The following is a 22,155-nucleotide window of genomic DNA, read 5'->3' as shown; positions in this document are numbered from 1 at the left end:
ATATCAAAGACACACATACAAAATTTGACCACATACAATTTTGATTTTGAAAATATCCGCAAAAGTGAGCTATTCTCATACAATTATCATCATACCGAGTTATTTAAAACATATTACATACGAGTTATTTAAAACATATCACATAAGTGATAAAATTTGTTTCGGTAAATAGTTTTGACTGATCTAAGATATTATTGTGCAAATAAATGACTTGTCATATATCTAAATTTACAAAAGAATTTGATTGGATTTATGAGATTGATTTGGCTTATTCCGTATACTCAACCTTAGTGAGTATATATATTCATCTTTATTTATTCCTTGATTATTAGTATTTATACTTTATATAGTTGTATTTTGTTACTATGTTAAAGTGAAAGTAATTAACAAATAGGTATAAACGTGAATTGAACAACAAAAATATATAAAAGTAAAAAAGAGTAGAGAGTGAGGATCAGGATTCAGGAGGGCATGCGTAGGAGAGGTTAATGATGATGAGCCTGAGGGTAACAAAATAAACATTCCAAGTAGAGGCGTGGCACTCTAGTCAGCCTTCACTGGATTATTTTTTCCTCATTAGTCTTCTTGGGCAAATCAAGATCGTACAACAAAACTATCGGGGTTTTTATGATATAAATCAAGAATAAAGGGGTCTGCTTTACAATATATAAAGTTTTACCCGACCAAAAGAAAAACATCAGACCAAATACCGATCTACGGCTATGAATCACTGAATAAAAAAAGCACAAATAGAGATGCTTTCACAAAACCTTTTTATTTTTTCTTATATGAATTAATCTTCTTTCTTTTGCACGGTTTTGGGTTCTCTAAAAGGCTGAACCTATAAAAGAATATATAAGAAAATAGAACAGAGAATATCATAAAGTATCCTGAAAAATTACCAACTTTTTTCTTACTCAGTTTCAAAAAAAAAAAAAATGTGTTCCTCAAAAGCTGGCTATTGCTGCAAAAAAAGTTATCTTTATTAAACTTCTTTTCTCTTCACTTCGCTAAAAGGAAAAAAACAAAAGAAAATTCAAAAGAGAGAATATACGAACGTAAAAATATCAAAATCTTGTCCTTTCGATAACTTGATGATTCCTTTGAACTAAACATCAATCACTAAAATTCGTGCCGTCTTGTGCAGAGACGCAAGCCCCAATGGTTTCACAGTTCACACACATATGTTTGTTTATTTTGTGAATAAAATAAAATCATCAGACTTCAGACCGAACCAAACCGGACTCTCGTGTTGATCGGCTTTATAATATATATAATGGGCTTAGCCCCATTTAGGAGTAATAAGCCCAATAAGGTAACATCAAATACAGTTGTATATAATTTTTTTTGGTTTACAAGCCTTTAGAACCGGGGAGATCAATCCATTGGAGTTCGATCTCGACTTCACCACGCTCGACGTTACGTAGTCGGAGACAAATGTTCTGAACGATTCTATTGTTGATCCAACGGATGTAGCTTTCTTCAGCTAAGCAGTTTCCGCGGTTCGGACCGATCGTTGTTATGATGGTTCCTTCTGGTAAACCGGACAGCTCCATTCGTAAGGCTTCTATGTACGGTTTCAAATCGATCGCTGCGTCTCCCATTTTGTCGTCTTTGCTGAATAGGTCGTGGTCGTACACAATCTGTTTTCAAACCAAAGACGATATTATAATTCTAGGACCGGACCGGTTTCGAAACTGAAGAGTTATATACTTAAATTTCTATACCAGAGTGAGCGGGTGATTAGGGTCGGTGACTGTGAATGTTAAATCTTCTTCCCATTGTGGGTTTATGTTTTTCTTTACCACTCTAGTTTTGAGTTTCTGCACACAAAAAGGTTTTTTTTTTTTGCATTCTGAGTTCGTGAAAAATCGAGAGAGACAGAGAGATAGAGAGATCAGAACCTGGCGACCTAGCTTGAGGACGACGTAAGGATCGCTACTAGAGACATCACGTACAGCGAGGTTGACACCGCGTTTTACTCGAACGCGGAGGATACCTAATAGATTATCCATCAACGACATCTTTCTCCGACGAGACGACGATTAATTGATTCTAACAAAATGAAATTGAAATGTAGCTACTAACTTCGAATAATGCTATTGATTATTATAAGGAGCGAAATTTTCATTGGAGTTTAAAATATGCATATTTATTTTGTTGTTATTAACTTATTATCACATTATTAGTTTTTTTTTTTTTGGTGGGGATCACATTATTAGTTTTTGGCTGAACGTGAGTACCGCTTAAAAGGAAGTTGGTGGAATTCGTATTATTATTCTTTGATTCAGTTTAATAAAGAAGAAATTAAAATACATGCAAGTCATAAACATAGGGACCATTTCCTGCAAACCACGTTTTTTTGTTTGACATCAAAGTCTACTAGTAACGGCTTGGACCATTGTTGTCTATAGAAATATATGTACACCGCACGTAACTACTTCGATTCTCATATGGGAAATTTCATTTTGAGTAAAGATAATATATATATCAAAATCAAACGTGAGTTAGAGAGAAAGTACAAACCAATTTATACATATAAAACAAGTAGAAACCAACCTGTGTCACAAATAAAGAACTTAAGTATTAATCGACCTGTACATATAAACAAATCTAGATCAGTTGGGGAAAGCATCAGAGATAATGAGAGGCTGTGCAACGTCAGGATCCACGAAGAGCTCGCCCACAAGCTGAGCAGCATAGTCGTTTCCTTGTTTAGAGGCACGCAACCACAAAGCATGAGCCCGCTCCTGCCTCTCCTTATCCGTACAAAATCCAGAAACTCCCATGCACATGCTCTTTTCACCGTATCTATCGAGGATCCATGCAGCGTTGCTCTGTGCTACTTCGTAACCGAGCTCTGACATTCTTGAGTACAATATAAAAGCCTTTCCCACATCACCTTTAACGTAAGCTCCAAGAGCCCATCTAGACATAGAACTCCATGGTCCACTTTCCGCTACTGTCTTGTAAAGAGCCGCAGCCTGCAATCAAAATGCTAGTAAAGTGAATAAACGATCAAAGTAAATAATTCCTCAAAAAAATGCTTATTTACATATTTAAGCAAGACAAGAGTGAAAATCAAATAGCAGAGACACTGCTATCTATTAGTACAGACAAGTGTATTACGTACACCCCTAAACCCTTTTAACTACTACCTCAAATTAAGAAAATGGGAGAACTTGCAACAGTGAGCCAGAGATTGAAGTATTGCTATTTTTTTAAGAATTTCATAAACACTTAAAGCATATGGATATAACGTTTATTGCATTTAGCATTCATGTCACGAATATTAATTACCAATTTCAGCATCTTCAGGTTCTTGTTGATCCTGGCGGCAACATGTAACATCTTGGCCATTTGATAAATAGCCTTTGGTAGTCCACCATTTGCAGCCACGAGGAAGTATCTGGTCGCCTGCTTTACATCTCTTTTGACTCCAATGCCTCTAAGATACATCATTCCAAGGTAATAAATCCCACTTAGGTCTTCAGTATCAGCAACCTTCTCAAAAAATTCTCTTGCCTACAATTGAAGATATATTATTGTTGAAGGAACGAAAATGAAAGAAACACCTCTGCTTTATTATATTACTGACCTTAGTATAGTTTTTGTCTACTCCATAGCCTTTGAGATACAAGTAGCCGAGGCCATTAAATGCTGAATAGAGAGACCTTGTTCTGCAGCAAGTGTGAGACATTGAAACGCCTTGGCATAATTTCTCTCAACACCAGCTCCTCGGGAGTATATATCACCCATGATTACCATTGAATTCAGCTCTCCGTTCTCTAATGCCTTCGAAAACCAGAGTATACCCTTGGCATGATCACGTCTTAATCCTCTCAGACCAAAGTAGTAGAATAAACCAGTTTTGTTCATTGCTGAAGGGTAACCAATCTGTGCATAGGATTCTATTATCTTGAAATCTTCACTATCTTCCCCGTGGAATTTCCTTAGCATACCGGTATCTTGAACTGGTCCTCTATGAATTCTAATTGGTACAAACGTGGTGTAATCCTTACAGAACAGAAAGCTATTGAATGCTGTCTCTGCTAGTTCACTATATAACTGTGCAGCTTTATCATGCATCTGTCAAAAGAATCCAAAAAAACACACACTTATTAGCCAGAAAGAACATTTTATCAACAAACAAATTTTGACGAGTCCCAGTGACCCAGTTAAGCTTGCTTTACATCTAGCCTTATATATCTGTATGCAAGTGCCATCTTCGATTGCATATTCCCTCCCTCTGCCGCTAACTGATGTTGCAGAAACGACTTGGCTTCACTCTTCTCCCGTATCATCCCAATCCCATACACAAACCCCATCACAGATTTTGCGTGCAGATCTCCCGCTGATGCAAACACTTCTAGCTCGGTAACTCCCTCCTCCATAAACCTAGTGTTTCCTTCGCTAGCCGCCGAGATAATCTTTTGGAGGCCAGAGTAGTATCGCGTCAACGTGAGGTCAACGGTAGAAGAGTCGTCCAGCTCAAAGATTGGGCGCCAAGAGCCAGGATCATGTTCATGGTCGGATGTTGATTCCGATTGCCCGAACCCGTCACCGTCAGAGTCAGAGTATGCGTTGGTGCTGTTATTATCGAAGCCACTCAGAAAGATGTCATCGGAGAAATTGAGGACCAAGTATTGCGCCAACGAGAAATTGAGCAGAGACAACAAGACTACGATCCTGTAACATGATACTCTCATTCTACCTAGTACCTTCCTCTAGTTTCTTTGTTGCTCTGCTTTTCCAGTTTCATTGATTTGATCGATTTGACAAGAATGAAAGAAACAATCAATTAGTCAAACCGATGGATAGGAAACAGGGTGAATATGTTTCGACAGATTTCGTGAGACTCAATATTATACATATAACGACTTAATATTATACATATAACGACTTTGAGCTCGGCACTTACCAAGTTAATAACGCCACATTTGACCAAAGTCGAGATAATCCTTAAACTATCATTTTGTATTTTCTACTCCATATATGCAACCATTATAGTGTTATCTAAATTTCATATGGGGTAAATACTGAATGGAGCTGCTCTTATTATGCCACGCCAGATTATTATCGTTTATCCAATATTCATCCTCCACGTAATCATGACCATTAGTATCAGTGACATGGTTGCAGGTTTTTAAATAGTTTTTGGTTTTTAGTTTTTTTTTTTTTTATATAGATTATAGTTTTCAGAAATTTTATATTGAATGTTGATTTTAACTTTTGTTTGTCTTTTTAATTACAAAACAGAGAAATAGATGACAAGTGTTAATGTGTTACCTTTAATTTAAATAAGAAAAAACTAAAAAATATTTTCCTAATTTTTAGATAATCTATTTATTCTGAAAACTTATATTGGAGAAATTGAAAAAAACAATATCTAAAATTAATATAAAATCTACTTTTTTTTTGGTTCAAACATATTATAAAATCTACTATCATTCAATTGGTCTTATACAATTTGTTATTTCATCGGCATCAGCATGGATTGTTTTGTTTAAATAGTATATAGTCTATGCACTTTGTTTTATATAAAATCAAATCAGACAAATCAGGTAATAATATCCATTAAATTCATAAACAAATCTCACCTTCATAATTAACTACGAAACACAAAACATTTAAAGACAAATCACAAACCGAACAATGTAATTCTCTACTTATAAGAACAAGACGCATATATGTACTCATCGAAGGCGAAAGAAAAAGAAAAAAAGAACACTCAAAGACAAATCACAAAACGAACAATGGAGATTAGCAAAATTCTAGCTGTGGTCGTAGCCGCCGTCGTCCTTTACTCCGTCCAGGCAAAGGCACAAGGAGGAAACCCTCAGGCGATGGCTTGCGTGCAGAAACTGTTGCCGTGTCAGCCTTACATACACACGGTGAATCCGAATCCTCCACTGTCGTGTTGTGGGCCGATGAAAGAGATGGTAGAAACAGACGCACCATGTTTATGCACTGTTTTTAACAACCCGGAGATGCTCAAAGCCCTAAACCTCACCAAAGAGAACGCTCTCGATCTGCCCAAGGCCTGTGGAACCAATCCTGACGTTTCACTCTGCGCCAAAATCGCTTGTGAGTAGTGTGATTGTTTGATCAATATAACTTATTGTGTTAATTATATTTTAACATCTTTGGAACGTAAATGATATGTTTCTTTCTTGTTTATGAAGCTTCTCCGCCTAATGCGTCGCCGGGATCAACCAACGGTATGTACTATGTACTAATTCATATTTTTAATTTTTAATTTGATTTTACATTTTATTTTGAAGAAATTTTTTTAAAAAATTTCATAAAAATACACGAACTCTAATGATTTTGTATCAAGCTAATTGATGTGGCCTTATCATTGACAGGAACCTCCGCCGCTTCTTCTATCAGCTTCAATAGATTTAGCTTTCTCTCTGCTTTTGTGGCGATGATCTTCTTTTAATTATGCCATGTATTTTATTTGTAATTTACAATGTATGTTTATTTATATTTCTGTCATCACTATTTGTTTAAGCACTCTTGGTTTGATCTTTTATATACTTTTCATATTTTATATTGTCAGTCTTGATATGATTTTTCGTTTAGAAAGAACATAAGTTTCAGCCAATCCTAAATGAAATCACCAACATTGATATTTCAAAGACGATATCGCGCTAAAGTGGTCAAGAGTCCACCACATGACCATCATCAACCACTGGTGTTTGAGACATTCGATTGCAAAAAGTGAAGTAACAAATAATCAACTAGTGTAATTTTTCTTTTAGATAGTAATTTCATTTTATGTATTTCAAACATTTTGTAAAGTTTTATATCATAAAAACATTAAAAAGGTTAAATTAATTCTGATAAAGCTAATCATACGAAATAATAGTAAAAATATAAGCAAACAATTTACTTCTCATTTTTGATCAGTAAGTAAATTGATATTCTCTCAGTTTTCAGTCAAGTGCCTTTTAAGGTTTTACCACACATATTTTTTTAAACAAATCAATTTTAAATCTGCATTAAAATGTAAATAAACACTTATTCTAAAAGAATAAATATATTATAAAACGACACTTTTTATTTAAAATGAAGGAAATAAATGTGTTAATCATGGTTTCTCAAAATGATGGCTTATCGTTACAACTAGAATTAAGGGGGTGTATTCAAAGTGGAATTTCAAGTGATCTGTAAAAAGTTTACAAATCCTTTGTTATTCAATCATGAATTTTAAAAAGTTTCATGAAATCCAGTGTTATTGAACTAATCAATTTAAAATCCACTGTTATTGAAAACAGTTCGTGGATTTGATTTTAAATGATTTGAGAAAACAGTTTGTGGATTTGATTTTAAATGATTTGAGAGGATTTCAGATAACTTTCTTAGTTAAAAATACAAGAATCAAAATCTCATAGTTTTAGGTGGGATTTAAAAAGATTTTACAATAAATCATATAAATTTCCCTAAAATCATCAAAATCTCAATAAAACTCAAATATCTTAAAATGCTACTTTTGAATACATATATTTACCACAAATTGTATATACTACTAAATGCTGGTATATTTAAAAACCTGATATTTTGTTTCTTCTCCATTGGATACTAAATAACAAGAATATAAGGAATGAAATACTTGTTTTCATGCACAAGACGATATTATGTCAATTTGCAGATATCCATATTCATAAATTTTTATTTAGTAGTCTACGCCAGTTATTATTACCATAACAAATCAGGTAATTTTAAAATTATACTAACTTGGGATACAAAACTCACCGTCATGTTTGACCCCCTTGGAAAAAAATATCACCATTTCTCTCTGTATATAAGATAGTAGTATTACTCAGCAAATTAAAACAATTTTTTTTATTGTTATCTGAAAAGAAGTTCTCAAAACAGAACTTCATATATATAACAAAAAAAGAAAATGGGTATTACAAGAATCTTCGGCGTAGTAGTCACCATCGTCATCACACTCTTCTCCGTTCAAGTAACAGCGCAAATCATCGAAGAAGCTCAAGAGGCAATGCGATGCGTGACAAAACTGTTGCCGTGTGGACCGTACATCCACTTGTCGATTCCTCCGCCGCCGTGGTGTTGCACTCCGATGAAAGAGATAGCCGAGAACAACTCGACGTGTCTATGCGCCGCTTTCAACCATCCGGAAATGCTCAGATTCATTGCTCTCACCAAAGAGTCCGCTCTTAATCTCCTTAGTTCATGTGGTGTTCCTTATGATTTGTCACTCTGCACCACCAATCGTGAGTTATTATTATTATTATTTTTTTTTAATATAAAAAACCCCTAGCTAGCTTTGTGTATTATGAATATGTGATTGTTGTATTAACTGCGCTCGCTCTTCTGATATTTTATGTTTTGTTTTCTTAACGTACGTAGCTTCTTCGCCATCTGCGTTGCCGGAAGCTGCGAGCAACGGTATGCATGCATTTACTTTCTCTTTTTTTTTTTTTGGTTTAATGTTGCTTTCTAATCAAAAATTATATTTTGGATTATGTGCTATTTTTTAACATTTCATAATTAAATTTTGGATACATATAATGACGAAAATAATGTAAATTATACAATTTGGAGTTGGTACTACTTCAGTTTGAAATTAAAAGATATGAATTGAGTGGATTATGTATATATATTTGTTTGAGTTTGATAAAGTGATGAAGTGATGTGAACCTCTTGTTGAAACAGGAAGCACCAAGAGAAATGCAGCAGCACTTGGCATCAGTGTTTTGGGAAATAGCTTTGTATCTGCTGTTCTTGGGATGATCTTCTTTTGATTTATTTTTTTCTCTTTTGTAATTCTCAGAAATGTGTTTTTAGTTATGTTTCTTTTGAATGACCTGGTGGCCTAAGGAAATGAGAAGCACACGGCAGTTTCTCAGTGATGGAAATGCTTTTAATCTGGTTTTCTAGGGTTTAGAAAATGAAATTTCCGGTTAGACTTTGATAAATAGTTTGGAATATGTTTTAGGATATCCGGTTATAAAAGATATGAATAACACATACTATAAATCTTAAATCGGATACCCATTGAAAACTATAACTTTCTTAAACCTTTTGTTTCATTAAAAAAATTGTTGATTGTTGAGAAATTTTTCAAAATGTTTTGATAAGCACTGAAAAGAAAATTCTTAAGTTTTCAGATCTATGTATAGATTCAAATAAAGTCAAAAAATTGTTTATTCGAGAATATATATATTGGTACTAAATAAAATATTATTTACACCTAAATAATTTTGATAGACCAGTTTATGATATTATAAGCTCAAGTTCCTTTTAAAAGTCATAGCTAAAAAAATATAAACTCCGTAAATACCGTGTTGGAACCACCACGTGTCCATGTTGTGTGGGAAAATGGGAATATAGAAGAATCAGACAAACGAGTCACTTCCCACTTGCTTTGCTTCTCCACGCGCGTCTGCTCCCAACTCTCTTCTTCTTATCCCGCGTTCTTTGGAATTTGGACTTTCGTTTCTTTTTTATATTTAATTTTATTTGCTCAAAATAATGAATCAGTTTAGTGTACAATTGGAGATTAGTATGATGAGGTTATAACCCTCTTCGTTCTAATCTGAATTTTGTTAGTAAAGAGTTTTGAAGAGTTGTCACGTGAACTCATCATCTCAAAAACGATATTAACCGAAAACAAGAGTTAATAACCGAATCAAATGAAAAAAATCCGAATCTCAAATTCATTTAACCCGAACTAATTAAAGCGCGTTAAAATATCTGAAGCGCGTGGAACATTTACTATATATATAAAGAAGCTTTCCCAGAAACCCAATCCTCTTCATAAACATCTCTTATCATCTTCCTCCTCCTTTTTTATCCATACACTCCAATCAAATCGATCTTTGCTTCGAATCGGAAAAATTGCGGCGGAGCAAGAAGAAAACAACATCATCAACAAATTTTTTTTAAAAATGACAGGATTCTATGTGTCTTTATTCATATCAAACTTTTCAAACGTTACATCGCACTTATCTCCGACGTTTGATAACATCCCTTCCAAGAAGATCGTACCGACACCGATTGAGAAAGTTGTATCTCTAGTCTCTCGGACCGGACGAGATCTGCAACGTTACAATAGCTCTGGTCATCGTCAAGTCGTCGGGTATGTTCAATTTCTCAAACCCTAATTTTTTTTTCCTAATTTGGGGGAAAATGATTTTTTTTTTTAATTGGAATCTTAAATAATTTATTCGAAAATTTATCTTTTGAGCAGATGTGTACCTTACAGATACAAGAATCATGGGTGTGGTGGTGGAGAGATTGAAGTGCTTTTGATAAGCGCACAGAAGAAAGGGAAAGGGATGTTATTACCTAAAGGAGGTTGGGAGGTTGATGAATCAATCGAAGAAGCTGCTTTGAGAGAGACCATTGAAGAAGCTGGTGTTACGGGTCAGCTTGAAGAATCACTTGGGAAATGGCAATACAAAAGCAAAAGACATAGCATGGTTCACGACGGTTACATGTTCCCACTGCTCGTTAGCCAGCAGTTTGAGCAATGGCCTGAAGCTGAAATCAGACAGCGCAGATGGGTTTCTTTGTCTGAAGCGGTCGAGTTGTGTGAGAACTCGTGGATGAGGGAAGCTTTGGAAGCATTCATTGACCGGAAATGTCAGACTCACTAAGGATAATGTAGAACAAAGATAATGTAGAAACATTCAACTGATGCATATATAATTGAAGTAGAGCAAACTCAAGTTTAGTCTTCTGATTTGATTCATTCATTTGTTGTTGATATACATATTAGGTATAGACTAATTCAATAAAATCACTAATTGTTCGAATCTTTGGCTTTAATTTGTACATATATAATTATATATATAATGGATCAGTCTTCTAGTTGTTAAATCGACTCTGACTCAGTTTTAAGTTTTTGTTTCTTTTGTTGTTTTAAGACTTGAGAAAAAAGGATATCAAACTTATATGTGAAGTACCAAAATTACCCTCAATTAGAGTCGGACTCGCGCTACAGCGCGGAGGAAAAATGTGAACCTTATTTTGTGTAAAACGCAAACATTTTTATGATGGCGGGTATTGCCGGTTGTATTGATAATTTTCATGATAAATAAGCATTATTGGTTCAAGAGTTTCAGTTGGGAATGGAGCTTAATATTTTGTTTTCGTTGATAAATATAGTTTAAATTTTGACCTTTACTCCTAGAGGTCTCTATTCCTATTTCCTAGAGATCTGCCTTTTGTAATTTTCATGATAGAGAAGCATTACTAGTTTAATAGTCTCAATTGGGAGTGGGGCTTAAATATTTTATGGTCATTAGTAATATAATTTAAATTTTGATTGGTTTTTTTACTATATTTTATAATAATTATTAAATATTAGTATACATGAAACCAAATTGTAATATTACATTGAGAAATTCTCTTGGATAGCATTTTTAAGTTTTTGTTCCCAAAATACCACAATTTTTTTCTTCCAAACATACCACAAAAATTTAATTTTCTAAAAGTACCATAAACATAAAAATTGAATTTTGTAGATGTAGAATTTTTTTTTTTTAATGTTTGGGTTGACTACATTTAGGGTATAGTTTTTAGGGGTAGATTTTAGTGTTTAGGATTTAGAATTAATTTTGAAAAATTTAAGTTTAACTTAAAAATTTAAGTTTTAATTTTGTGGTATGTTTGGAAAAATTGTAATTTAGTGGTATTTTTGGAAAATAAACTTCATAATGGTATATTTGAAAAAATTCCCATTTTAATGGTATTTAATAGAATTCCCACATTACATTTTTATGTTTGGCTATCTTTCCTTCTTTTTTTTTGTGTGGAGAAATGTTAAAATTGATAATGTTTTTCTTTGATTGTGTAGTAGTAACTGTGGTTATTAATTTTTGTAGGTTAGTAAATAAATGTTTTTACTATTTTTATGAATTTATACATAGTTAATGGGCCTCGTGGTATTGTTTACTTGAAGTCCACCATTTTACAAAAACTAATATAAACGGGCCTCCAACTAAAGAGCCCATTTTTTATTTCATTATTTACAACACATGTGCAAAATTAAAATCTAATCAAAGAGACATACAAATGGACATTTACAGAAAACGTATGGTTCATCACTTTCGTTTCCTTTATCTTTATGCAGAACCGATTTTCTTCAAAACACTTACTTTTGTGATTTCGTTATCTCCAAATTCGTTTACATGATTATTCGAATCAATCGTTTTGTATACAAAAATCTATTCGGAGGGTTAAATAAGTTGAGTTCGTGAGGTGGTCTCCGTAGATTCATTTTCGTGGTGTTGATTTAAATTCAGAAAATGAGAATTGGGCTGTAGCTCATTCTTCATCCAATTTAAGAGCCAATTGAAAGGGTAAGTTTTTCTAATATCCAATTTATGATATGCTATTCCACTTTAACATTTGTCGTTATAGGGCTTAAATATTTTTACCAAGTATTTAGATTCCTACTTGATTCCATCGTCTGTATTTTCGTAATTGTGTAGATTTTTTTTTGGGACCAACTATCAATTTATAGACCGAAGAAAGAAAAACAGAGGGTTGGTACCAGAGAGGACAGCAGCCTTTGCTAAGGCATCTGCTAGAACATTCTCAGAACGGGGAATAAAAGTTAAAGGAAACATGTAATTTTGTAGATTCAAAAAAAGTATTGTTTTGTATATAGTAATTGTTTGTTATCTTTGTTAACGACAATAGATTTAAGGAAAACCGGTTTGATTTTATACAACGGCTAACCTCAAAGGTTTATTGAATTTGGTTTTATTCCAGGATCTTGATGCCCAGAATAGAGTAACCAATGTCTATATGATTTATATTGAAATTTAGTTCTAATTTCGTTAGTTTTTAAAGATTCATTATACAATATGAAATTTGATTTTTGGATGAGTTTAATTATTAATTATGTGAAGTTGACTTCCAACCTAGGTGATTTCATGGATATGTTAACTAACATCAAAACAAATTACAGCTTCACAACTTGACTTTGCACCCGGAAACATGAAAGAGGTCAGTTTCCTATGCTTCTAGATGATCGGGTCTTTAGACGAAGAATATTACACTGTTTTTACAGTTGGGTCAGCTAAAATCATTTCTAAAGTCTCTCCAGCATATTGATTGTATTGTTTCCAAGAATGAATGATCTTCACTTGGGGTCTCCAGCTGGTTTTGAATGGTTTGCTAGATGATAAATCTATGAATGCAGGAATGATTGCAATTTGGAATTAAAAGCAATCGCTATCGGAGTAAGAAGAACTGTTTGAAGGTATGTTTATACTACGATTCGTTTGTCTCTTATATACACATCATTTAGCTTAAAAACCTAGAGAATAATAAGGCATATTCGATAAGATCTTTGTCTACCAAGTTTTCTCTTGGAAGTTATTTAATTTGTTGCTATATGTGGAAGTAGATAATATGGCAAACGAACTAATCACGATATTCGTGGGTTATTTGGTATTGTATAACTTCCAAAATAGTAAAAATTTGAATGGAGTAATCGTTAGTTTCCTTGCAATATCGAAATGGATATCCAATTGGATCGGCATTTATTAGCCGGAAAAATAGCATGACATTGGAAATATCCAATTGGCAATTTTGGGTTACAATTGCAAAATTGACCCGATCCGAATTGATTTATTTACATGTTTATCCTTAATGACAATGAAGGTTGAAGGTTAGGAGTTTGGTTGTTTTGTAATTTTACTCTACTTTTTTTTTGAAAGAAAAGTGTACTACTCTTTTACTATATAGGGGATAAATCAAAGTTTTGTGTAGTAAGTTGAGGGGATAGGGTCCGGCGAATAAGGAGAAGATGACAATGGCAGTGAGCTTAGGGATAGTTGTCGTTCCGTCGTGTTCCGGAGATCGCCTCTTCAGATCTAACTTTCCGGCCGTCTGTAGCGCCTCTTGCGGACGAATCAATGTCGAATCCGGCGTAATTTCGGCTCGCCGACGCCGTGATATGGGCGGGTTAATGATTTCTAGCTGTATCTCTTCGGATTCTTCTTCTTCTTCGCCATCGTCTTCCTCTGTGCCAAAGACGAAACTCTTTGTTAGTGGTAAGTAAGTTTATGTTTTCAGTTTCTTCATCTGCTCATCACCCCAATTCGTGAAAGATGTTTATGTTATGGAATTTTTCTTGTTATATACTCTGTGATTCTTTTAGTGTTTCTTTTAAGTAGTATGCAATTAAATCCTGCAGCTGTTCACTGAGGATACAGACATTGAGAGCAACCCTGTCATTTTCTTTGATAAACTTAGAAGTTAGAATATCTCCAAAACCTTAAGAGCGATGACATTTGTGGCGCTTGCTTGTCACCAATTATATAGTTAACAATGTTACATGTTAAAATCCTTTGTTGGGTGTTTAAAAATGAAGAGTGAAAGGAATGACAAACTTTTGCAGGGTGTAGAACCTTTCAGTTTGTTGTGATATAGCCTGACTCCTTGAGGAAATGTCTCTGTTTGGTTCCTTCTGAAATTGGAGACTATTAGAGTTACTTGTTATATGTTTACAGTGTTTCAACCTAAGACATTGTCAGATTTGTTGTAAAGACAGGGAATGATTTTGGTTGGTGTGGAAGTAGAATAAATGGGTGTGAAGTTTTGAACTTCTGATCATCTGGGGAGATTGATATCTTTACTGTGTTAATTGTGTTTGTTTTCATTCGTTTGTGGACCCTTGTGGTATCACTCAGTATTATAGCTGAATCGTGGTTAATTAGAGCTTTAGACAGTGTTAATGCTTTTTTATGGTTTCATCCACTTTTCACCTCTCTTTTATGGTTTTATCCACTTTCCACCTCTCTGCTTTCACCACATGAGACTTGAACTCGAAACAATACGAACTTGATTTTGATGTTTTTTGCACAGGGCTTTCATTCCGCACAACTGAAGATACCTTACGGGATACATTTGAACAGTTTGGCAAGCTTGTACACAGTAAGCGGCATAAAAGCTCACTTTTGTTCTACTTCTGTCCAAATTCTACAAGTGTGTAACTCATGTTCTTGCTTGTGTCCCCTCGTGTAGTGAACTTGGTGATGGATAAGGTAGCTAATAGACCAAAAGGTTTTGCCTTCCTACGGTATGACACAGAGGAGGAGGCTATGAAAGCTATTGAAGGGATGCACGGAAAGGTATGCAGCTCAACATCACAGCCTTGTCTTCATACTTCAAATCGTTTTACTGGTGATTGATAACAAGATATTGGTTAGTAGCAAATTCTGATTTGGTGTTTATACAGTTTTTGGATGGAAAGGTTATATTCGTAGAAGAAGCTAAAAGCAGATCAGATATCTCCAGAGGTAAACCAAGACCAGACTACCCCAAAGCTCAACCAAAACCTCGCACCTTTCGTACGTGGTAGCTGTTTTGATTCTGTCTTCATACTGTGTACTGAATTGTAAAATTTTGATCTACTTTTTTAGATTATACAATGGAGTCACTTGTCAACTCCTACCAAGTTTTTACTAGTCTAAACTAAAATTAACATTTTAAAAAATAACATATGCCATGTCAAAAAATGCATAATATAGCCTTTAAAATACATTTTCCTTACGATTAATAATTTTACTTATGAATCACAGTTTGTGTTTGATCAAAAAAAAAAAAAAAAAAAAATCACAGTTTGTGATACAAAATAATTTCAAATCAAAAATTAGGCTTTACGTATTGATGACGAATCAATGATAATGTAGGAGATGACAAAGAAAAAAAAAAAAAATTACTTATTCTTTTCAGAATCTACCTACATTATTTGTGTTAATTATATTGGTCCAAACAGATGTGGTTATGAAAGATTTAGGGTTTAGGCTATAGTTTTGTCTCAAGATTATTGAAGAACTTTCCTTTTTTTTTTTTCCTTATCTGAGAAAACAATGCCCACTTTTTTTTTAGGTTTTCCTTTTCCTTTTGCGAGAGACGTGTCGCTTTGGTCTCTCTCTATATAAACTAAATTAAGAGAGATAAACTTCACAATCTCTCGACTCTCAATCAGATATTGTCTCTCCTAAATTCATATTTGGTTCTTTGATAATCGATACGAAACGACACATGGCGATAGAGAGACAAGAGACTAACGAGTTCCCTAACGGAGTCGCCTTGTTCTCGAAGCAACGTCGTAATAACACCAGCAACGATAAACTCGGCTTCTTCGATTCTCTGACATACAACTCCTCGGGATCACAACCTTCTACTGATGCAATCATCATCATCGATGAAGATGAGATGGTAACCCTAGAGCCGATGAAGAAAAAGCCGAGATTCGGGTCTCGGAGGGACAACGTCGACCCATTCGACGAACTAAGTTGCGTTGTCAAGGGGTTACCGCAGGCCAAGGGCGACGATGGTGTTGCATCAATAGCGGATTACTTTTCTTTTGATCTCCACGAGGCGAACAATAAGAACGAGGATGAGAGATCATTACCGATGAAGGAGAACAAGCACGAGAGTACTGTCGGTGAGAGTAGTAGTACAAGGAATAAGGGTTATGAACACGTGACCCTCGAGGATCTAGGGGTTTCGATGGAAGAACTCAAGAATATCCAATGGGAATCGTATGATCCAACATGGGAGATTAGGTCGGATCCATGGCTTGGTGGCTACATGGAAGACGTCGACATTGATTTCTCTTTACTTTGATTGTCCAAACTTAATTGCTTCTTCTTAGCCTGCATGTGTTTTTTGAACAGTTCGTGTGTTTATTTCCTTGTTCGGATATGGTACTTTCTTCATTCGGCGCTTTTTTTAATCTTTCTCGACAATTATTTTATGTAAAGCAAATATCTACTATAGATTGATATCATTAAGTTTCAACTTGCGATCAATTCTAAATTGCCACTACATGCGTCATGGATTTGCAGAAGAGAATATGCTCAGTTCTAGTATTTGGATTCGTTCATCAAACTTTTTTCTTCTAAGATTGTATACAACTCAATCGTAATTGGAAAGATATCTATATGTTCATCATTAATTAAAGCAATGTAACAATAGTAAAATGAAGATTATTGTTAAAGCCCAGTCTACTAAATTACTAATATGGTTGAACAAAAAAAAAAAACGAAATTGAAAGAGGAAAAGCCCATCAGGCTCAAGCAGCAACGACGTGATGATATCTTTACATACATATCCCGGTTGGTACAAACTACAGAGTATTGCTATCGATTTGGTTTATTATCTTATGAAAGTTGTACACATAAGTAAAAGTTGAACAAACAAAAATGAAAAAAAAAAAAAAAAAAAAAAAAAAAAAAAAAAACTAAGATTGGACGTACCCTGATGCTATAATCTTGTCGACACTGCATGGAGTATATGTCTGATTAATAATATTATAAAGGAATTTAAAAAGTAATCAATTTTGAAGCTAAAAACCATCACATGTGCTCAATAAAATAGACACATGCACACATGCTAAATGCTCTACTACATATATATGGGAAGGAATCAAAACATAAACCTAAATATATATATTCAAAGTGTCAAGTTCCAACCTCTTTAACAAATTGATTAATTTCGACTAGATGAATTTTCTTGAACAGGCCAAAAAGAACCCGAGCAGATCAATTGACGTTGAATCCAATTCACCCACAGAGATTGTTTTGCTGAAACAATACGCCAAATTAGTTTGAAACAGCAAACTTTATTAACTTCCATTATCGAAGCCTCCTTCCTGTTTTGGCTTACAAACATCATTCCACATGCGGTTGTTGTCTGTTTTTTACTATGTTTGAAACAGAAAATAAGCCTAAAGGTGACCCGAAGATGAATAAATGCGGCTGTGCAGTCATGTAAGAGAGTAGCAAAATCTCAAGAGAGTGTGTCCTTGAGTTAGGTCCCTGATGTGGTTGGTATAGATTGTTTACTAATAATACAGTTACAAAATTAAAAGAGTGTGGAACCATTTTTATTAGAAAAGTAAAAAACAAAGCTCTTCAATAGCTTGTTGCAAAAGTAAATCATGGTGTAATGATTCAGAAAAACACAAGAAGACTCTGTTTCAGCTATATTGTTTATATAAGTCAGAAATATTCTTCTCCCTCATGAGCAAGTTACACTAACAATTGTAAAACCAAAATGGAAGCAAAAAAAAAAGAAGAAACTAACTCTAAAGACTTATCAATCACTTAAACCCGGGAAGAACCATCGAGCATCAGAGAAGGGAATGGATGAGAAAACACATGGAGGCAAAGGTTCGACCTTGTTGGTTGTGAGATTGAAGACAAATATATGATCTGGATTCTTTCTGCCATAACCCACCCCACTGAAGTAGATTGAGTTTCTCATGACCCCTGGGATGTCTTTGGCCACAACAGTGATACCCATGTCAAAGATTAGTGCCTCATCGCCCAAGGAATTCGTTCTACCCCACCGGTTGGTACGACCTTGCGGCTTGGAAATGCTAAAGAGCCATCTTTTGGATCGCTGCATTACGCTAGATACCTTGATAACTTGTCCCGATACCGTGGTTGCAATGTTGACCCAGCCGTCGTCAACAAACTCTCGTAAATAGGCATCCTCTTCTTCTCTCCACTTTAACATGTTCTCTTGCGTCCAAAGAGGGAGGAAATCACTATAATTGATGCCAATTCCGTAATAATACTTGGCTTCAAAAACTCTTTGTGGATGATCTTCACGGAAAGACCAGATACGAACAGCTTCAGCGTTACGATAGACGTAGAGCTTTTGAGCTCTGTGGTTGTAGACCATGTGTTTATCCGATTTAGACCATTCCATGTTAGTGATCATCCGTCGCCACGTGTTATTTCCTTTCTTTGTATAGACCATAAACGTCTGACTCATCGACCACACCACTAGGTAATCTTTGCTTTTCTCATCTACCCAAAGACATGCAAGGCTGCTTGCTGTTTTCAAGCTTGGTCTAGCAATTTCAGGCACCACAGGCTCTGAAAGTGGTAGATCAATCCTCTCACCAGTCAAGGGATTTAGAATGTTGAGGTTCCACATAGGGTCCATCATCAAGAGCCAGCTGCCATAAGTGGCCAGACAACAACTCCGCACAAAGTCAACACCGAGATCTCTCGTTCTGTAAACTCTTTCTCTATCGTCTGGAATGAACAACACGCAACTACCATTGTTGTTGTTGTTGTTGTTGTCGCAAGGGAAGAGAATCAGCCATGGAATCTGGTTTCGTTTAGGGACGCAGCCTCTCGAAGCAGAGTGCCAAGACGAACAAACTGATTTAGCTCTATTAAGATCTGTGAAACTCAGACGTTCCAAGACACATCGCAGCAGATCCGGACAAAGCTCCGACCAGTTAACTTGCTTCTTTCTTTCCCTCATTGTTTCCAAAAAAAATTCGAAATTTTTGTTCCAATTCCAAAAAAAAAAGAATTCACAGGGGAAGTTTCACCTTTATAGGATTTTTATTTTATTTTTTTTGAACAAACCTTTTTATGATTTATAAAGCCAATCTCATGGGAAACAAATTTATCCTATACTATATAAAATTAGTATAAACTATAAATTTATGAAGCTATCATTTAAACGAACAATTACGATTAGCCATCTCATTATTTTTAACAATTTTAAATACTAATTATTTATATATTTAAAATTAGGTATATAGGAAAACAAAACATGATATATGAAAATAAAAATATATATATATATATATATTTAAAAATATAGAAACTACTTTAATATAATTATTTTTTTTATCAAAATACATGATTAATTAATTTTTCCTTACTTGTATATTTAAAAATATAGAAACCACTTTAATACAATTAATGTTAATTATGAATCTTAGTTTTTGATAAGAAATAAATTTAAATCAAAATTAGGATTTAGCTATGATGAATTTGTAGTTAGATGACAAACAGTGTACTTATTATTTTCAGAATCTACCTATTTGTGTTAATTATATTGGTACAAATAGAAGTAGTTATTCAAGATTCTTAATAATGTAGGGTTTAGTTTGGTCTTAAGATTATATATTTGCTATACGTTTGAACAGAAGTGATGTAGAAGAACTTTCCTCTTTTTTTTTCCTTATCTGAGAAAACAATTCCCAGTTTTTTTTTAGGTTTTCCTTTTCCTTTTGCGAGAGACGTGTCGCTTTGGTCTCTCTATATATAAACTAAATCAAGAGAGTTAAACTTCACAATCTCTCGACTCTCAATCTGATATATTGTCTCTCTTAAATTCATATTTGGTTCTTTGATAATCGATACGAAACGACACATGGCGATAGAGAGACAAGAGACTAACGAGTTCCCTAACGGAGTCGCCTTGTTCTCGAAGCAACGTCGTAATAACACCAGTAACGATAAACTCGGCTTCTTCGATTCTCTGACATACAACTCCTCGGGATCACAACCTTCTACTGATGCAATCATCATCATCGATGACGATGAGATGGTAACCCTAAAGCCGAAGAAGAAGAAGCCGAGATTCGGGTCTCGGAGGGACAACGTCGACCCATTCGACGAACTAAGTTGCGTTGTCAAGGGGTTACCGCAGGCCAAGGGCGACGATGGTGTTGCATCAATAGCGGATTACTTTTCTTTTGATCTCCACGAGGCGAACAATAAGAACGAGGATGAGAGATCATTACCGATGAAGGAGAACAAGCACGAGAGTACTGTCGGTGAGAGTAGTACTACAAGGAATAAGGGTTATGAACACGTGACCCTTGAGGATCTAGGGGTTTCGATGGAAGAACTCAAGAGTATCCAATGGGAATCGTTTGATCCAACATGGGAGATTAGGTCGGATCCATGGCTTGGTGGCTACATGGAAGACGTCGACATTGATTTCTCTTTACTTTGATTGTCCAAACTTAATTGCTTCATCTGAGTCTGCATGCGTTTTTTGAACAATTCGTGTGTTTATGTCTTTCGTTGTTTGGATATGTTGCTTTCTTTTCGTTCTGCGCTTTAGTTTGGTAAATTGAAATTGTTGACAGAAAATAAAATTTTTCTTTATGTAAAGCAAATCTACTAGATTGATAGTATTAACCATAATCCATATGGAGACCCAAAAAAAAGAAAAAAAGAAAAACAGAGTCCATATATATATATATGTTAATCTACAGTGTATGAGAAAAAATTAAGTTCCAACTTGCGAGCAATTGCCACTACATCAAGGAAATTCAAAAAGTGAATATACTCAATTATAATATTTGGATTCGTTCATCATACTCTTTTCTTCTAAAACTCAATGGACGTAATTGGAAAAATATCCATGGTCATCATGAACTAACCCAAAGTATCAATAGTAATATCAAGAATATTGTAAGAGCCCAGTCTACTTAACTACTAATATGGTTGGACCAAAAAAGAAACTAAATTGGAAGAGTAAGAGCCCGTCAGGCCCAAGCAGAATCGACGTGAAAAATTTCTTTAGATACAAATCCCGGTTCGTACAGACTACAGAGCATTGCTAGAAAAAAAAAAAAATGGGCTGGGCATTAGGCCTTACAAAATGAAACAGTCTAAATTGAAAAAGAGGTCGAAAACCTAATCAGAAACTCTGAACTTGTTGATTACCAATATCAGAAAGTCCGAACATTATTACCATCAGATTCAAGGTCGACGACTTTGTCACGATAGCGACTGAGATAATCCAATATCAAAAGAATCCGGTTTTCAACATGGCCTTAACTCTAACGAACCACCTAACCCACTACAAATCTCCCAAAATGCTCAATTCTCCGACAAACCGGTTTCACGTTGATAGATTCCGAAAATTTTAATCTAACCTTTCTAATATATATCTCGCCATTTTCCGAATGCTCGAATAAGATTCTTTCAATCTTGTCTGATTGAAACCAACCATGCTGGTACCAAAAAGTCGTTGGCTCAAACGACCACTCCAAATCCGAGCTCCGCGTCAGCTATCTAAGACCAAGTTTATTATCTTGTCAAAGTTGAACACATAAATCAAAATTTCATTAACTAATTAAAAAAACAATAATACTACTAAGAGTGCACACGTACCCTGATGATATAATTTTGTCGACACTGCATGGAAGATATGTCTGGTTAAGAAATTTTTAAAAGGAATTAAAAAAAGTAATTAATTTTGTAACTAAAAACCATCACAATGTGCTCAATAAAATAGACACATGCACACATGCTAAATGCTCTACTACATATATATGGGAAGGAATCAAAACATAAACTTAAATATATATTCGAAGTTTCA

At 34.6% G+C, this 22,155-nt stretch overlaps 8 protein-coding genes and 1 pseudogene across 11 annotated transcripts; 6 read left to right on the top strand and 3 right to left on the bottom strand.

Annotated features, from left to right (window-relative positions):
• Window positions 1-1,233: 1,233 nt before the first annotated feature.
• On the bottom strand, window positions 1,234-2,044 carry LOC17894828 (protein C2-DOMAIN ABA-RELATED 3). 2 transcript variants are annotated; one of them, XM_006301205.2, is made up of 3 exons: window positions 1,905-2,044; window positions 1,728-1,823; window positions 1,234-1,643 (listed from the first exon to the last, which is right to left on the bottom strand). In XM_006301205.2, the coding sequence occupies exons 1-3, from the start codon at window positions 2,022-2,024 to the stop codon at window positions 1,353-1,355; spliced, it is 507 nt and encodes a 168-aa protein (XP_006301267.1). In that variant the 5' UTR covers window positions 2,025-2,044; the 3' UTR covers window positions 1,234-1,352. The 2 variants fall into 2 exon arrangements, with proteins under 2 accessions (XP_006301267.1, XP_023643960.1); XM_023788192.1 differs by having other exon boundaries at window positions 1,728-2,044.
• Window positions 2,045-2,488: 444 nt separating this feature from the next.
• On the bottom strand, window positions 2,489-5,081 carry LOC17895802 (annotated as a pseudogene).
• A 599-nt stretch (window positions 5,082-5,680) lies between these two features.
• Window positions 5,681-6,564, top strand: LOC17894971 (protein YLS3). The gene is made up of 3 exons (XM_006300915.2): window positions 5,681-6,087; window positions 6,186-6,221; window positions 6,369-6,564. Exons 1-3 carry the CDS (start codon window positions 5,691-5,693, stop codon window positions 6,443-6,445), a joined length of 510 nt encoding a protein of 169 aa, XP_006300977.2. The 5' UTR covers window positions 5,681-5,690; the 3' UTR covers window positions 6,446-6,564.
• Window positions 6,565-7,782: 1,218 nt separating this feature from the next.
• LOC17895396 (lipid transfer-like protein VAS) lies at window positions 7,783-9,038 on the top strand. Its single transcript, XM_006301345.2, has 3 exons — window positions 7,783-8,246; window positions 8,383-8,421; window positions 8,689-9,038. The coding sequence occupies exons 1-3, from the start codon at window positions 7,913-7,915 to the stop codon at window positions 8,775-8,777; spliced, it is 462 nt and encodes a 153-aa protein (XP_006301407.2). The 5' UTR covers window positions 7,783-7,912; the 3' UTR covers window positions 8,778-9,038.
• A 747-nt stretch (window positions 9,039-9,785) lies between these two features.
• LOC17896366 (nudix hydrolase 21, chloroplastic) lies at window positions 9,786-10,795 on the top strand. The gene is made up of 2 exons (XM_006302644.2): window positions 9,786-10,114; window positions 10,226-10,795. The coding sequence occupies exons 1-2, from the start codon at window positions 9,924-9,926 to the stop codon at window positions 10,632-10,634; spliced, it is 600 nt and encodes a 199-aa protein (XP_006302706.2). The 5' UTR covers window positions 9,786-9,923; the 3' UTR covers window positions 10,635-10,795.
• Window positions 10,796-12,058: 1,263 nt separating this feature from the next.
• On the top strand, window positions 12,059-15,519 carry LOC17894988 (organelle RRM domain-containing protein 6, chloroplastic). Of its 3 annotated transcripts, none has more exons than XM_023787781.1 (8): window positions 12,059-12,341; window positions 12,474-12,611; window positions 12,956-12,993; window positions 13,190-13,249; window positions 13,738-14,045; window positions 14,860-14,928; window positions 15,019-15,125; window positions 15,233-15,519. In XM_023787781.1, the coding sequence occupies exons 5-8, from the start codon at window positions 13,799-13,801 to the stop codon at window positions 15,353-15,355; spliced, it is 546 nt and encodes a 181-aa protein (XP_023643549.1). In that variant the 5' UTR covers window positions 12,059-12,341; window positions 12,474-12,611; window positions 12,956-12,993; window positions 13,190-13,249; window positions 13,738-13,798; the 3' UTR covers window positions 15,356-15,519. The 3 variants fall into 3 exon arrangements, with proteins under 3 accessions (XP_023643549.1, XP_023643550.1, XP_006302888.1); XM_023787782.1 differs by having other exon boundaries at window positions 12,913-12,993; window positions 13,762-14,045; XM_006302826.2 differs by having other exon boundaries at window positions 12,913-12,993.
• Window positions 15,520-15,956: 437 nt separating this feature from the next.
• LOC17896197 lies at window positions 15,957-16,783 on the top strand. Its single transcript, XM_006301044.2, has one exon. It carries the CDS (start codon window positions 16,042-16,044, stop codon window positions 16,627-16,629), a length of 588 nt encoding a protein of 195 aa, XP_006301106.1. The 5' UTR covers window positions 15,957-16,041; the 3' UTR covers window positions 16,630-16,783.
• A 1,319-nt stretch (window positions 16,784-18,102) lies between these two features.
• LOC17895555 (F-box protein At2g05970) lies at window positions 18,103-19,287 on the bottom strand. Its single transcript, XM_006300278.1, has one exon. The coding sequence runs from the start codon at window positions 19,285-19,287 to the stop codon at window positions 18,103-18,105; it is 1,185 nt and encodes a 394-aa protein (XP_006300340.1).
• Window positions 19,288-20,030: 743 nt separating this feature from the next.
• On the top strand, window positions 20,031-20,910 carry LOC17895661. Its single transcript, XM_023788258.1, has one exon. It carries the CDS (start codon window positions 20,191-20,193, stop codon window positions 20,776-20,778), a length of 588 nt encoding a protein of 195 aa, XP_023644026.1. The 5' UTR covers window positions 20,031-20,190; the 3' UTR covers window positions 20,779-20,910.
• The last annotated feature ends 1,245 nt before the right edge of the window (window positions 20,911-22,155 follow it).

This window comes from Capsella rubella, unplaced genomic scaffold, assembly GCF_000375325.1.
Source record: "Capsella rubella cultivar Monte Gargano unplaced genomic scaffold, Caprub1_0 scaffold_2, whole genome shotgun sequence".
NCBI classification, from domain to species: Eukaryota; Viridiplantae; Streptophyta; class Magnoliopsida; order Brassicales; family Brassicaceae; genus Capsella; species Capsella rubella.
The sequence above is the reverse complement of the archived record's forward strand: the minus strand, read 5'-3'. Positions and strand labels throughout refer to the sequence as shown.

Excerpts from the sequence above, each read along its gene's own strand:
- LOC17894828 (XM_023788192.1), bottom strand. The coding sequence starts at position 2,024 with ATGTCGTTGATGGATAATCTATTAGGTATCCTCCGCGTTCGAGTAAAA. Across the intron at positions 1,644-1,727 it reads CTAATCACCCGCTCACTCTG|ATTGTGTACGACCACGACCT; the intron begins GTATAGAAATTT and ends GTTTGAAAACAG.
- LOC17894971 (XM_006300915.2), top strand. The coding sequence starts at position 5,691 with ATGTACTCATCGAAGGCGAAAGAAAAAGAAAAAAAGAACACTCAAAGA. Across the intron at positions 6,088-6,185 it reads ACTCTGCGCCAAAATCGCTT|CTTCTCCGCCTAATGCGTCG; the intron begins GTGAGTAGTGTG and ends TTGTTTATGAAG. Across the intron at positions 6,222-6,368 it reads GTCGCCGGGATCAACCAACG|GAACCTCCGCCGCTTCTTCT; the intron begins GTATGTACTATG and ends TATCATTGACAG.
- LOC17895396 (XM_006301345.2), top strand. The coding sequence starts at position 7,913 with ATGGGTATTACAAGAATCTTCGGCGTAGTAGTCACCATCGTCATCACA. Across the intron at positions 8,247-8,382 it reads GTCACTCTGCACCACCAATC|CTTCTTCGCCATCTGCGTTG; the intron begins GTGAGTTATTAT and ends TAACGTACGTAG. Across the intron at positions 8,422-8,688 it reads GCCGGAAGCTGCGAGCAACG|GAAGCACCAAGAGAAATGCA; the intron begins GTATGCATGCAT and ends TTGTTGAAACAG.
- LOC17896366 (XM_006302644.2), top strand. The coding sequence starts at position 9,924 with ATGACAGGATTCTATGTGTCTTTATTCATATCAAACTTTTCAAACGTT. Across the intron at positions 10,115-10,225 it reads GGTCATCGTCAAGTCGTCGG|ATGTGTACCTTACAGATACA; the intron begins GTATGTTCAATT and ends TCTTTTGAGCAG.
- LOC17894988 (XM_023787781.1), top strand. The coding sequence starts at position 13,799 with ATGACAATGGCAGTGAGCTTAGGGATAGTTGTCGTTCCGTCGTGTTCC. Across the intron at positions 14,046-14,859 it reads GACGAAACTCTTTGTTAGTG|GGCTTTCATTCCGCACAACT; the intron begins GTAAGTAAGTTT and ends TTTTTTGCACAG. Across the intron at positions 15,126-15,232 it reads TTGAAGGGATGCACGGAAAG|TTTTTGGATGGAAAGGTTAT; the intron begins GTATGCAGCTCA and ends GTGTTTATACAG.
- LOC17896197 (XM_006301044.2), top strand. The coding sequence starts at position 16,042 with ATGGCGATAGAGAGACAAGAGACTAACGAGTTCCCTAACGGAGTCGCC.
- LOC17895555 (XM_006300278.1), bottom strand. The coding sequence starts at position 19,287 with ATGAGGGAAAGAAAGAAGCAAGTTAACTGGTCGGAGCTTTGTCCGGAT.
- LOC17895661 (XM_023788258.1), top strand. The coding sequence starts at position 20,191 with ATGGCGATAGAGAGACAAGAGACTAACGAGTTCCCTAACGGAGTCGCC.